The sequence below is a fragment of the Glycine max genome, chromosome 1, assembly GCF_000004515.6.
Source record: "Glycine max cultivar Williams 82 chromosome 1, Glycine_max_v4.0, whole genome shotgun sequence".
In the NCBI taxonomy this organism is placed as follows: Eukaryota; Viridiplantae; Streptophyta; class Magnoliopsida; order Fabales; family Fabaceae; genus Glycine; species Glycine max.
In genome coordinates, this window is record NC_016088.4 from 9,476,819 (window position 1) to 9,487,918 (window position 11,100).

Sequence of the window (11,100 nt, forward strand, 5' to 3'; positions counted from 1 at the left end):
TTTATGTTTGGATGTTTTATTAAAAAATTAAGTTATGAATAAAATGAAGTACATAATTTTGGACCAAAAATTATTCAAAATTATTTCAACCCAAAATTAATTCTGTATCCAAAGTCAATTTTAAATTTTTCTTTGATGTGAAACTAAACATGTAAAAATGTATTTAAATTAAAATTAATTTTAGACTTATAATTAATTCTCTGTGGTCAATCCAAATACACACTCACACTTAGAATGTATGAAATTTCAATTTTTAACTTTCTCATCTATGAGCTGTTCCTATTCCTCCTTCCCCTCCTATGCCCTCACTAGGGAGCCAGCCAGCCATATTCCAAAAGCCCTTATTATCACACATGGGTCCCTCCATAGTCAAAATAAAAATAATATCATGATCACTGTTTGGCCATAAAGAGCTATACGACACACATGGACACAGTAGTACACTGCCCAACCAATCACACGTCGACAGCACACCGTTCCCAAACTACTTCACCTTTCCCAAACCAGAAACCAAAACCACTTGTCATCAAACCCCTGCCCAGATAGTTTTTCTCCATTTCAATATTTTACTTCACCTTTTGAGGCTTTGTGGGTACTACAAAACATAACACAATTGAACTCACTGTGCTTTCCCATGACACACATCTATACTTGTCCAGAAGAAGAAAGATCCATGAACTAACATTCCCACACGCTCGCTTCACCATATTTGCCACCCTTTTAACCCTCACTTCTTGGGTTTATTTTGCTCCTTTTTTTTTTCCTTGTTTGGGGTTTGCATTTTTCCTGGTTGAAAAAGGGAAGAACTTGAACTAATTGGTTAAGTTACCTATCTATCTATCTATCTAGGGTATAATATTTTATATCAGTTATTAAAGGAAAGAAAGAAAGAAACGAAGATGGGAAGGGGTAAGGTACAGCTGAAGAGGATAGAGAACAAGATCAATCGCCAGGTAACTTTCTCCAAAAGGAGAAGTGGGTTGCTCAAGAAAGCTCATGAGATCTCTGTACTCTGTGATGCTGAGGTAGCTTTGATTGTCTTCTCTCACAAAGGAAAGCTCTTTGAGTATGCTACTGATTCATGGTAATATATACTAATGCCCTATATTATATTATATTATAATATCTATATATATATATATATATATATATATATATATATATATATATATATATATATGCTTATAATTCATATATATATAATATGGATCTACATTATACAAATATATTATGTCTGTTGGTCGATTAGGTGATATAGATATATGTAGTATATTGAGCTTTCCTCTTCAGTCTAGGATTATTTAAGTACTATTTTATTTTTAATTTTCTTTTCAGTTTTTGCTCTTGCTCATGAGAAGGGTTTTTTGGTTTCAAGTAGAAAAACGTAATAGAAATTTCTCATTCATCTTCCTTGTTTTTCTTTATACTTATTTTTGTTCATATCAAGAACCTTTTTGTTTTTGAAAAGGAGATATTGTTGTGCAGAAGATAATTTGCTCAAATTTAACTAGCAAAATATACATTTACACTTCTCTATGAATTTGTTTTCAATTTTTTAGGTACAACTGGGGTAAATGATTTAGTAAAGCTACAATTAAGTGCATATATATATATATATATATGTATATATATACACACACTTTTTTTGTGTATATGTTTCTCTCATCAGAAAGAACAAAATATTATCCGAACGAGAAATTGTACCTATCCTAGCTAGAAAATCATAGAGTACAAACATAATCTGTATATGAGCCTTAACTTTTCTTTTCTTTCTTTTTTGCTTTCATTTTGTTGAAATTCAAGAGGGGTGAATCTGTTGCTAACCGTGAGGAGGTTGTGGCAGTCTTTGCTTACTTCAATTTTGTCTTGTTGATTTTCTACCTCAAGTCCTTTCAGTTTAGCACCTCAACTCAAGCAAGATTTGCTAGACCTTCTTTTATTTTAGTATTCTGCACCTTTTCTTCTTCTTTTGAATTATCAAAACTCAAAAGCAGCAACATTTGACATTCTTGTTATTAAAGGGTTACTTTTTGTTGTTGGGTGCAGCCTCCAAGATAACTCATGTTTACTGTCAAATTGAAAAAATTCGTTAATTTCACAGATTTTTATGAACTTCTATATTAAAGATTGTCCAATATGATATAGCTATTAAGGTGAGCTACTGTTAATTAACAGGAACTTTTAACTTAAAGAAGATTAAAAATGAGTAATCAAATATGTGATTCATAATTAATTAAGAAGAGCTATATCATACAATTTTATAAATAACAATTTCATCATTTGATTCAACAACACACATTGACATTGTTATTCAAAAGTAGTAATTAATATGTAGTGTAGAATGTATTCATATCTTTATAAGTGAATAATTTTAATTGAAAACTCTTGCTGTAATCTCTAATCTATATTATATTTTACTTAATTAATCATTGAACAGCATGGAGAAGATACTGGAACGCCACGAAAGGTATGCCTATGCAGAGAGGCAGCTAGTAGCAAATGATTCTGAAACACAGGTTTGTCATGAAACATATAAACACACAAATTCAAGCATGTAGTTTCTCTGTAGCATCACCATTTTGCATCAAAGACTCCAACGGCAATTGATTCTACTGCAAACAGACACAAAGTTAGGTCTAAATTGTAGTAGCTAATTATACGTGATGCAATTAAATATCAGTACCTGAGCACTAGCTTTATACATGTACATTGTGCAGGGAAACTGGACCATTGAATACACTAGACTGAAGGCAAAGATTGACCTTTTACAGAGAAACCACAGGTAGATAGGGACCTATATCTATATATCAACATGCATGCTTTTAATTTCGTTATTGTTTGATTTGATCATTTACTCACACGTGGCACTGTATTACTGAGTTTAATATATATGATTCTGAACCCTTTTCCCCAGGCACTATATGGGAGAAGATTTGGCTTCAATGAGCCTCAAAGAGCTTCAGAGTTTGGAGCAGCAGTTGGATACTGCTATCAAAAACATCCGCACAAGGAGGGTATACATATAGCACATTATTCATTATGTTAATTTCACTTTCATGCTTCATGTGTGTGTGTGTTACTTTGGCACTTATCATTATGTGTTATGTTGTAATAGAATGATCTCATGTACGCTTCCATTTCTGAGCTTCAAAAAAAGGTATGTCTTTAACTCCAAGTTTATCTAGGCTTTATTCTTAGCTTTCTGTCCTGAAAGTGAAAGATAATTATAGTATCACTGGGAACATAATTTAAATGGTTGTGTGTGTCTCTGGATAAAGAAACTGATACGAGATTTTGCTGTCATTGTTCTCTATATGTATTACAGGAGAAAATGATACAAGAGCAGAATAACATCCTTGCAAAGAAGGTGATCAAGATCTGCCTTTACAACTTTTTCTTCTTCTTTCCAAATAACTAAACTTCATTTTACCACAGTAATCAATGCTTAACTTAATCCAGTTCAATGCCTGACGACACTATTATAAGAGTGTTAAATTGGTTTGATTACTGTACCACTTTTGTTCCCAGCTCCTCTCTTATGCTTTTTAATTTTTAACCTAGTAGACTTAACAGATAAGAACTTAAGTTGTTGTGTAGTGAAATTATTTGTATTATTTTCTCTTATACCTAGTTAACATAAAATTACTCATGAATGATATTTATTTGAGTAAAGAAAAATACGAGTAAAACATTGTATCATAACAATTCAAATTTATTAGAAATTATAAAATTTGTGAGTTTTATTTTTTATTTAATGAGTCTCACTCGTGATTTTATAATATTTAATATATTTTAATTAATAATAGAATATATTTAAAAAGGTGTGTTAGAAAGTGTCTCATTAACATTTCTTTTTGGGTAAATTATACAAATATCCATTGTGTCATGTAATAAGATGCAAGGTCTTACAACTTACATACACCTTGCAATGTAACCGAATAATTGTCTATGTTTGTACATTTGAATTGCCTTAGCTGGAAACATTTCTAGGTTAATGCTTGAAATCGTATATTGATTATTTCTTTTTTATATATCACCACTATCATGTCTCATCATCACAGTCAAATTTTAAAAATTAAAAGTTAACTGAATTTAAATAGAAATTCTCTAATATTTTCATACCCAAGCCAGCTACCACGGTCTACATTTTATTATTAAAAAAAAATTTAACTTTAGAATCATATTTAATATTTGAATAAACTCACATCATGGTGCAATTGCTTGTGAAACTAGTACAAGCTCATTCTTCTGGCCTCAGTTTTTTTATTATTTTTCAAACAACTTTTTATTTTCAATACAGTTGAAATGGAGAAAAAAAGTTGTTCAAAACATGGTGTTTGAGTAGCAATAATTTAATTTGTAGCTGTCTGGAAGTGGAAGTGATTGTTATTGAAGTTATGGAATTGGAGCTCTATGAATGTAGTTTAGCCATATTCTATCATAGGTTAATGATTTATTGATAGGCTTTTATATATATATATATATATATATATATATATATATATATATATATATATATATATTATTTGTAGATATCTTAACAATATGTGTGATATGAAATTAGATCAAGGAGAAAGAGCAGGCAGTAGCACAGCAAGCTGCACAATGGGAGCAGCCAAACTACAGGGTTGATACATCTTTCATGCCACAGCAGCAACCCCTTCGCACCAGTTTGAACATAGGGTAGGGTAACCTTTCAATGATATGATATTGTAATTTCTCATCTTCATTTCCCTTCTATTTTTTAAAGGAGTTTTAAACTTTCATTTGTTCATCCTCTAGTTGGAAAATTTCTTTACCTGCTTCCCAATTTTTTTTGGTAAATGCAACCCTCCCACCAGGTCTAATTTTGTTTGTGCAGCGGCAATAATTACAATCAGGAAGCTGCACCAGAACTAGGAAGGAATGGTCTTGACCTGACCCTGGAACCACTGTATTCTTGCCACCTTGGATGCTTCTGAAAATTGTTTCCTCGAGGTGGATAATATTATATAACTGCTGGCATATATGAACTACGTAGTATAAGTACTCTGTTTGAATGTTTTATATGTATTTTGGTCATTGGCTTTTCCCTACTTTGAAGACATTATTTTGAATTGCTTCTGTTGTAAACATATTGAATTTGAAATCTAATTGTGTATTTATGAAATATGTTAATTATACGGTTTTCCTTACTCTCAAGATCACAGAAATTTGAATGTTTTTTTTTGGGTGATTACATCAATTGAAAGATTTTCCTTCTGTAGTATTTTTTTAATTTTTGGTTTTGATCCTATATACTTGATTAAATGAATCTATATATACATTGTGTTTGGTAGGATGAAAAAAAATAATTGAGAAATAAGATGGATGAAAATAGGGAGAAAAAAAATAAAGTGTATAGAAATAGCTAAGAAGTGGAGTTGAAATAAGGGTGCTTAGAAGTGAAATAGGGAAAAAAGGAAAAGGAAAAATAGGAAAAAAATATTTTTTTTTTATTATAGATAATCATTTGTTTTTAATAAAAATAGATTGTCATATATGAAAATCGATTGTGTATGTTTTTCGTGGTTTTAAAATGCCAATACTGCCATTAAATTCCATTTTTAGCTGTTTTTAATAATCACTAAAAAATTGCCCCAAAATATTATAAGGTGAGCTTTTATTGTTCATTTTCACTCGTTTTTTTTATGAAATAAAAAGGTATGTTGAAGTTTAAGTATGGAGTCTCCTTTTGAGTAGGAATGCACAAATTGAGTAACATATAAGTATAAGAATCCACAAACCAAATGCCTTGAGCTTTTTGGTTAAATAGTTATATGTAATGTTAAATTCACTTATGTGATTTGACTCGTGGTGTATGAATATCAATCTCCAGTGTTTTACCTTCCTTTGATTCCTAATATGTGGTATCAAAGTTGATGGTGTAACAATGTGGCCAACTCAAATTACTATTCATAATGGGATTGGCAGTAGATTCATTCATAGTGATTCCTTATATCAAAAGTCTTGGCGACAGTGAATCTGGTAACATGCCCTATTAATGTGAGCTAATGGTAGTTCAAGTATCTAGCACATATTGACAACAATGAATAAACTCTAATGGCCTAGCGATAGTGGAAGGTGGAAGGGCCTAATAGGCAATGCAAGTATCTAGAGCTACCATTGAATATTCTGATGGAATATGGATAAAAAATGAATAAGTTGGACAATTTCTAAGTGAGAAAGACATGCAAGCCTAACACCTTTATGTTTCAGGTTGAATGTGATATCAAATTTATTTATATAATTTGTTTTGTTTAGAGTTTAGGGTTCTCCATGGTGTTTAAACCCCTTCTTATTCTAAATAAGGTGTCAAACCCACCCATTTTTTATTTCTCTCATCACCTATTTTCCCTCTACCAAATACACTCCATTTCCTATCGATCTCTTCTCTATTTTCACCCGCCTCTCTATTTCCTTCCTATCAAACATGCATTTAGTGATTAATTCTTATTATAAGACAAGAGGATGTGCAAAAATTAATTTCTAACAATAGAAATTAATGTTTAAACTAAATTGAAATTCTTTTGTTCTAGGTAACTTGAATTTGAAAAGAAATTATACTTTTGGATGTGGCGAGTTGTCTCATTAGTATACTCTCATATTATAAATTATAATAGACAATTTGAATGCCTTTTACATATTATTCGTACTATAGTGAGAAAAAAAAAACAACTCTAAAACTTCTCAAATTATCCCATTTTAACTTTATTTGTATCTTGATTTTTTAACCACTATTCTCTTTTATCTCTAAATTGAATTTAATAGTTTTACAAAATAAATTTATCAATAGTTAAAAATAATTTTGTATCACAATTTAATTAACTTATTCATTATAAATGGTAAACCACATAGATAGACCATCCAACTTTTGATGTAGCCAATACCCTTAATTAACCTGTAATTATCGGTGAACATGAACAACACGCACACCATTAGTTCCACTTCCAGAGCCTCTATGTTTTTCTAAAATTAGACGCAATGAAAATGCTGAGACCGCTTAATGATTGTAGAATCCAATGATGATGATGTCCTTGTTAGAATTATCATCGGATATGAAGGTTGGCTTAAGCTCCATAACAAACCTCATGCTGACTTTCTTCATATAAGGTTCTAATTAACTTATGATAAACACAGAAAACAGATGACTTGGGCGAAATTGATAAACCTAGCTCATTGGAGATAGCTTGCTGGAGTGGTTTTTTGAATCAGATGACTTGGGCAAAATTGATCAACATAGTGTTGGATTTGGTTGGTTTCATTGCTTTGACCTCTACTCCATATGTTTATATTTATAGTTAGTTATTTGATGTTTAAGAAAGACTAAGAAGACAATATTTTCTTTATCCATTATCTCCAACTTTAAAATAAAAATTATAATATTAAATTCAAAGTTCAAACTAAATATATTTTTCTCTCTATCTCATTTAAAATTGTACTCTAATAAGATAATGTCAAATAAAAAATACTATTTATAAAGTTCAAATTTCTAAACAACATATATAACAAATTAATAAATCAGTCTAGATTACACACACACACACAAAATCTAAATTATGTTTTAAATATGTTATTATCTAATTTACATTTAAAATATATTAAGGGAGTGATCAAGTTGTGTTCTCTTAATTAATTTTTACTCCAATTTACATTTAAAATGCATTAAGGGAGAGATCAAGTTCTCTTCTCTTAAGTAACTATCACACAAAGAGAGATGTTAGCCCATAGTGCCTATAGTTCAACCATCAGATTATGATATAGAGTACTATGTGTGGTTCTACAGAGTCTAGCATCCTTTCATACAACAAGCTATTTTGTTTCACCCTTAATGCAAATATGAATCAGGCACATCTTGCAGTTGTATGTGTAAATGAATTAACTTAATTAATTGTATAATATGTATAGTGTTCTGATATTTACTTACTTCTTTGTTGTATCTATGGCAAGAAACATGTCGTAGGATTGATCGACTATTGCAGTGTATGATTGATCATAGGTTGGTTACCCAAGGCACTAATGCATGTTTTGTGACTGAAGAGGCATTAGCATTAGCGCATGAAGTAACTAATGATGGTCCTGTGAACACTAGTAGGGGACGGGGTGGCACCAGAGGTGGGCATGACAGAGAAGGACGTTGATAATTGTTGGAATGTATTAATGCCCAAATTTTCTATTTACTTGTTCACTTTATGTCTATGTTGAGACTGACTAATTAGTTATAGTATTTGACTTATTGTATTTATCATTAGTAAATATATGAATTTATTGTCTTTATCTTTAGTGAATATAAAAATTTATTGTATTTAACAAGTTGTGCATATGTAATTTATTTAGGAGAGAACATGTCAAATTTTCGGTAGAAATAAGTAACTACATAAAAATGGCAAGTAGGTACATCAACATAACTGACTTTAACAGAATTGACAAAAATGTTACATAAATCAATCATCTCCAAGCTTGACATAATAATGTCTAACAACTATTAAGAGGTGACCCATTCTTTTGCTGGTGGATGACAATGTGTGGACCACAACACATGAAGCCCTGGTATTGGACATCGATCTGTCAAATGTACCTGCATAACATAATAAAAAATATAGTCACAATGTGAAAGTCTACTTTATAATATGTCAGGACTTTTAGCATAACAAATGGTTTACCTAAACAAAATGATTCACATTAACATGACCTATGCATATGATACGATGCATAAAACTATCTTTATGAGGTTGAATTCTGAGAGGGAAAAAATTGATGTTTTGCTTCAGTGACAACAAAATAAGAACTACATTATACCGACTTGCAATAACATACCACATGTCGGGTACAATCATCCACTTATCCACACCAACATGTTTAAATAAAAAACATTGAATTCATATGGTGTGAAAGCTAAATTAAAAATGTTATATCTCTATGTAATAAAACACTAACCATTGAGACATGATCAACAAGTAAAGATTGTTTTATCTGATAGAAGTGATCATATCCTCCAAAGATATTTGCATACCCATCACACCATTGTCCCAAGTCTTTATGCAAATCGTTACAGACTAGGGGCCAAAAATCTTCACCCATACCAAGTAAAGTTGCACAAAGAGACATGCCTACACCAACAAATTGCATTTTATGAACCTTATTTGCAATATGATTCAATGCATACCTCGAAACAAATCCACCCAAATAAACGTTGGTGGCAACTCCCATGTGTTTTCCTTTTTGGAAGACGCTCTTTTCTTTTCGCCACACCCTCCCGTCGGAGGGTAGATTGCGACACCTAGCATGCCTTATTTTCCTAATATGTATTATTTGATATTTATCTCTACCAATCAGGTGAATTTTTCCTATCCACATTTATTAGAATACTTGTCCCTGATATCTCATGATGATAAGCCTATTTTACCTATCTATCTCTCAAATGTCTTTGCAAAGATTTAATAGATAAAATGCATGAAGTTCTAATTCTAGATGCTTGCTTTGATGCTTGGGCATAATGCAATCACTCTATGTCTAGCAATAATTTTATTAAGATACTCATTCCTTTTAGTTCCATTAAAAATTATCCTCTGTCGAGTGACTAATTCCTAAAACAGATGCATGCAAGACCTTCCTTGTATTTTTATTAAAGATTATCCTCTGTTGAGCACCTAACCCCAAAGATGATGCAAAGATGAATGATACATGAAATTAAAAAATGATGAGAGAGAAGAAAAAATTCCCTAAAGAAGACTTCTTAGGCTTTAGGTGTGTATTAGAGTACTCTGAGACTCAGTGTGTATTTTCTCCTTGACTCCCTTTTTATGGTCGTTGGAGTGGACTTTGGCCTGGTGCAAAAAATCTTCCTTATTCATATTTTTTATATTTTCTACATCTTTTTGTATTTTATCCCTCTTTTTCATATATGCAAGTCATGAATAAGAAAGATATCAATTCCTAACATTTAAGTTAAAAAGATCAGCTAAATTAATATTTTTAAAGATATTTTCATTATATTTTTATTATAAAAAATAACTCATATCTAATAGTTATCGTCTGTCAACCAAATTGACCAACATATAATAAAATTAGAGGTTAATAAATTGCCTGATATCAAAATTAAAGACAAAATGACTTTTTTGTTTTTTTTTATAATGGACCAAATGACTTGTGTCAAAGTCGATGATTAAATTGACTAGCCATTTAACATCAAGGATTGAAATGATTCACAATTATTAATTTCAAGCACAAAGATTTATTTTTCATATTTTAGACTAAAATAATCGATATATACAATTTCAAGACTAATTTAATAATTTAGCCTCTCGGAGTGTACGTGATTAAATTGGAGGCCAATTAACACCGTATAAAATTATTTTTATTTCTCAATTATTTTTTTAATCTAATTCATATAAATTAATTTAAAAATACGTTCTATATTAAAGGAAACAATAAAAATTGTCCCACTTTATTATAATTTTTATTCAAATATTTCTTTTTTTTCCATTTTAAAGAAGGCCAAACTTTTGATCTTAATCCCAGCCTGAAGTAGCACCCTTACTCCCAAGCAAACATGATACTCCAGTCCAAATTCGGTTAGGCCAAGATTGAATTGGCTAATAGGTAAAGAAGTAGGGGATTCTGTTTTTACTTTCTCTTTTTCCTTTTCAACTTTTTTCACGTAGTTGTAATTTAAAATAAATACTTCTTTTTCTGGAAAAATTAGTTTCCAAACTTATTATTTATATATTCGAAATTTAGTTTTCAAAATGTTCAAAATCGATATTCAAGAATGTGCTAAAATTTTAATATTTTCAAAATCTAAATTTCAGATATCATAAAATTTTAGCACATTATGATAACCTTGGAAAGAAATTTTAACACTCCACTTACTCTTTGAACCACCTAGCTTATATCTCCAACGTTTGAGGATTTGTTTGGCCCAACTTTCTTTAAACTTATAAGTAACTTTTAAATTAAAGTTAAAACAAATAGCTTAATAAATTAAGATAAAGTTGTTTGGATAATTTTTTAAAAAAAAAAGTATTTTCGAACTAATAGTTTTTTGATATTTTTCATGGCCCACAGAATGGCACCTACGTC

At 30.5% G+C, this 11,100-nt stretch overlaps 1 protein-coding gene across 1 annotated transcript; it reads left to right on the forward strand.

Moving 5' to 3' along the window:
* Positions 1 to 545: 545 nt before the first annotated feature.
* On the forward strand, positions 546 to 5,169 carry LOC100819745 (truncated transcription factor CAULIFLOWER A). Its single transcript, XM_003516406.5, has 8 exons — positions 546 to 1,084; positions 2,438 to 2,516; positions 2,718 to 2,782; positions 2,915 to 3,014; positions 3,116 to 3,157; positions 3,326 to 3,367; positions 4,565 to 4,683; positions 4,862 to 5,169. Exons 1-8 carry the CDS (start codon positions 900 to 902, stop codon positions 4,959 to 4,961), a joined length of 732 nt encoding a protein of 243 aa, XP_003516454.1. The 5' UTR covers positions 546 to 899; the 3' UTR covers positions 4,962 to 5,169.
* The last annotated feature ends 5,931 nt before the right edge of the window (positions 5,170 to 11,100 follow it).

Coding starts and splice junctions, on each gene's coding strand:
- LOC100819745 (XM_003516406.5), top strand. CDS start 900: ATGGGAAGGGGTAAGGTACAGCTGAAGAGGATAGAGAACAAGATCAAT. Junction 2,783..2,914: donor CTTTTACAGAGAAACCACAG/GTAGATAGGGAC, acceptor CCTTTTCCCCAG/GCACTATATGGGAGAAGATT. Junction 3,368..4,564: donor ATAACATCCTTGCAAAGAAG/GTGATCAAGATC, acceptor ATATGAAATTAG/ATCAAGGAGAAAGAGCAGGC.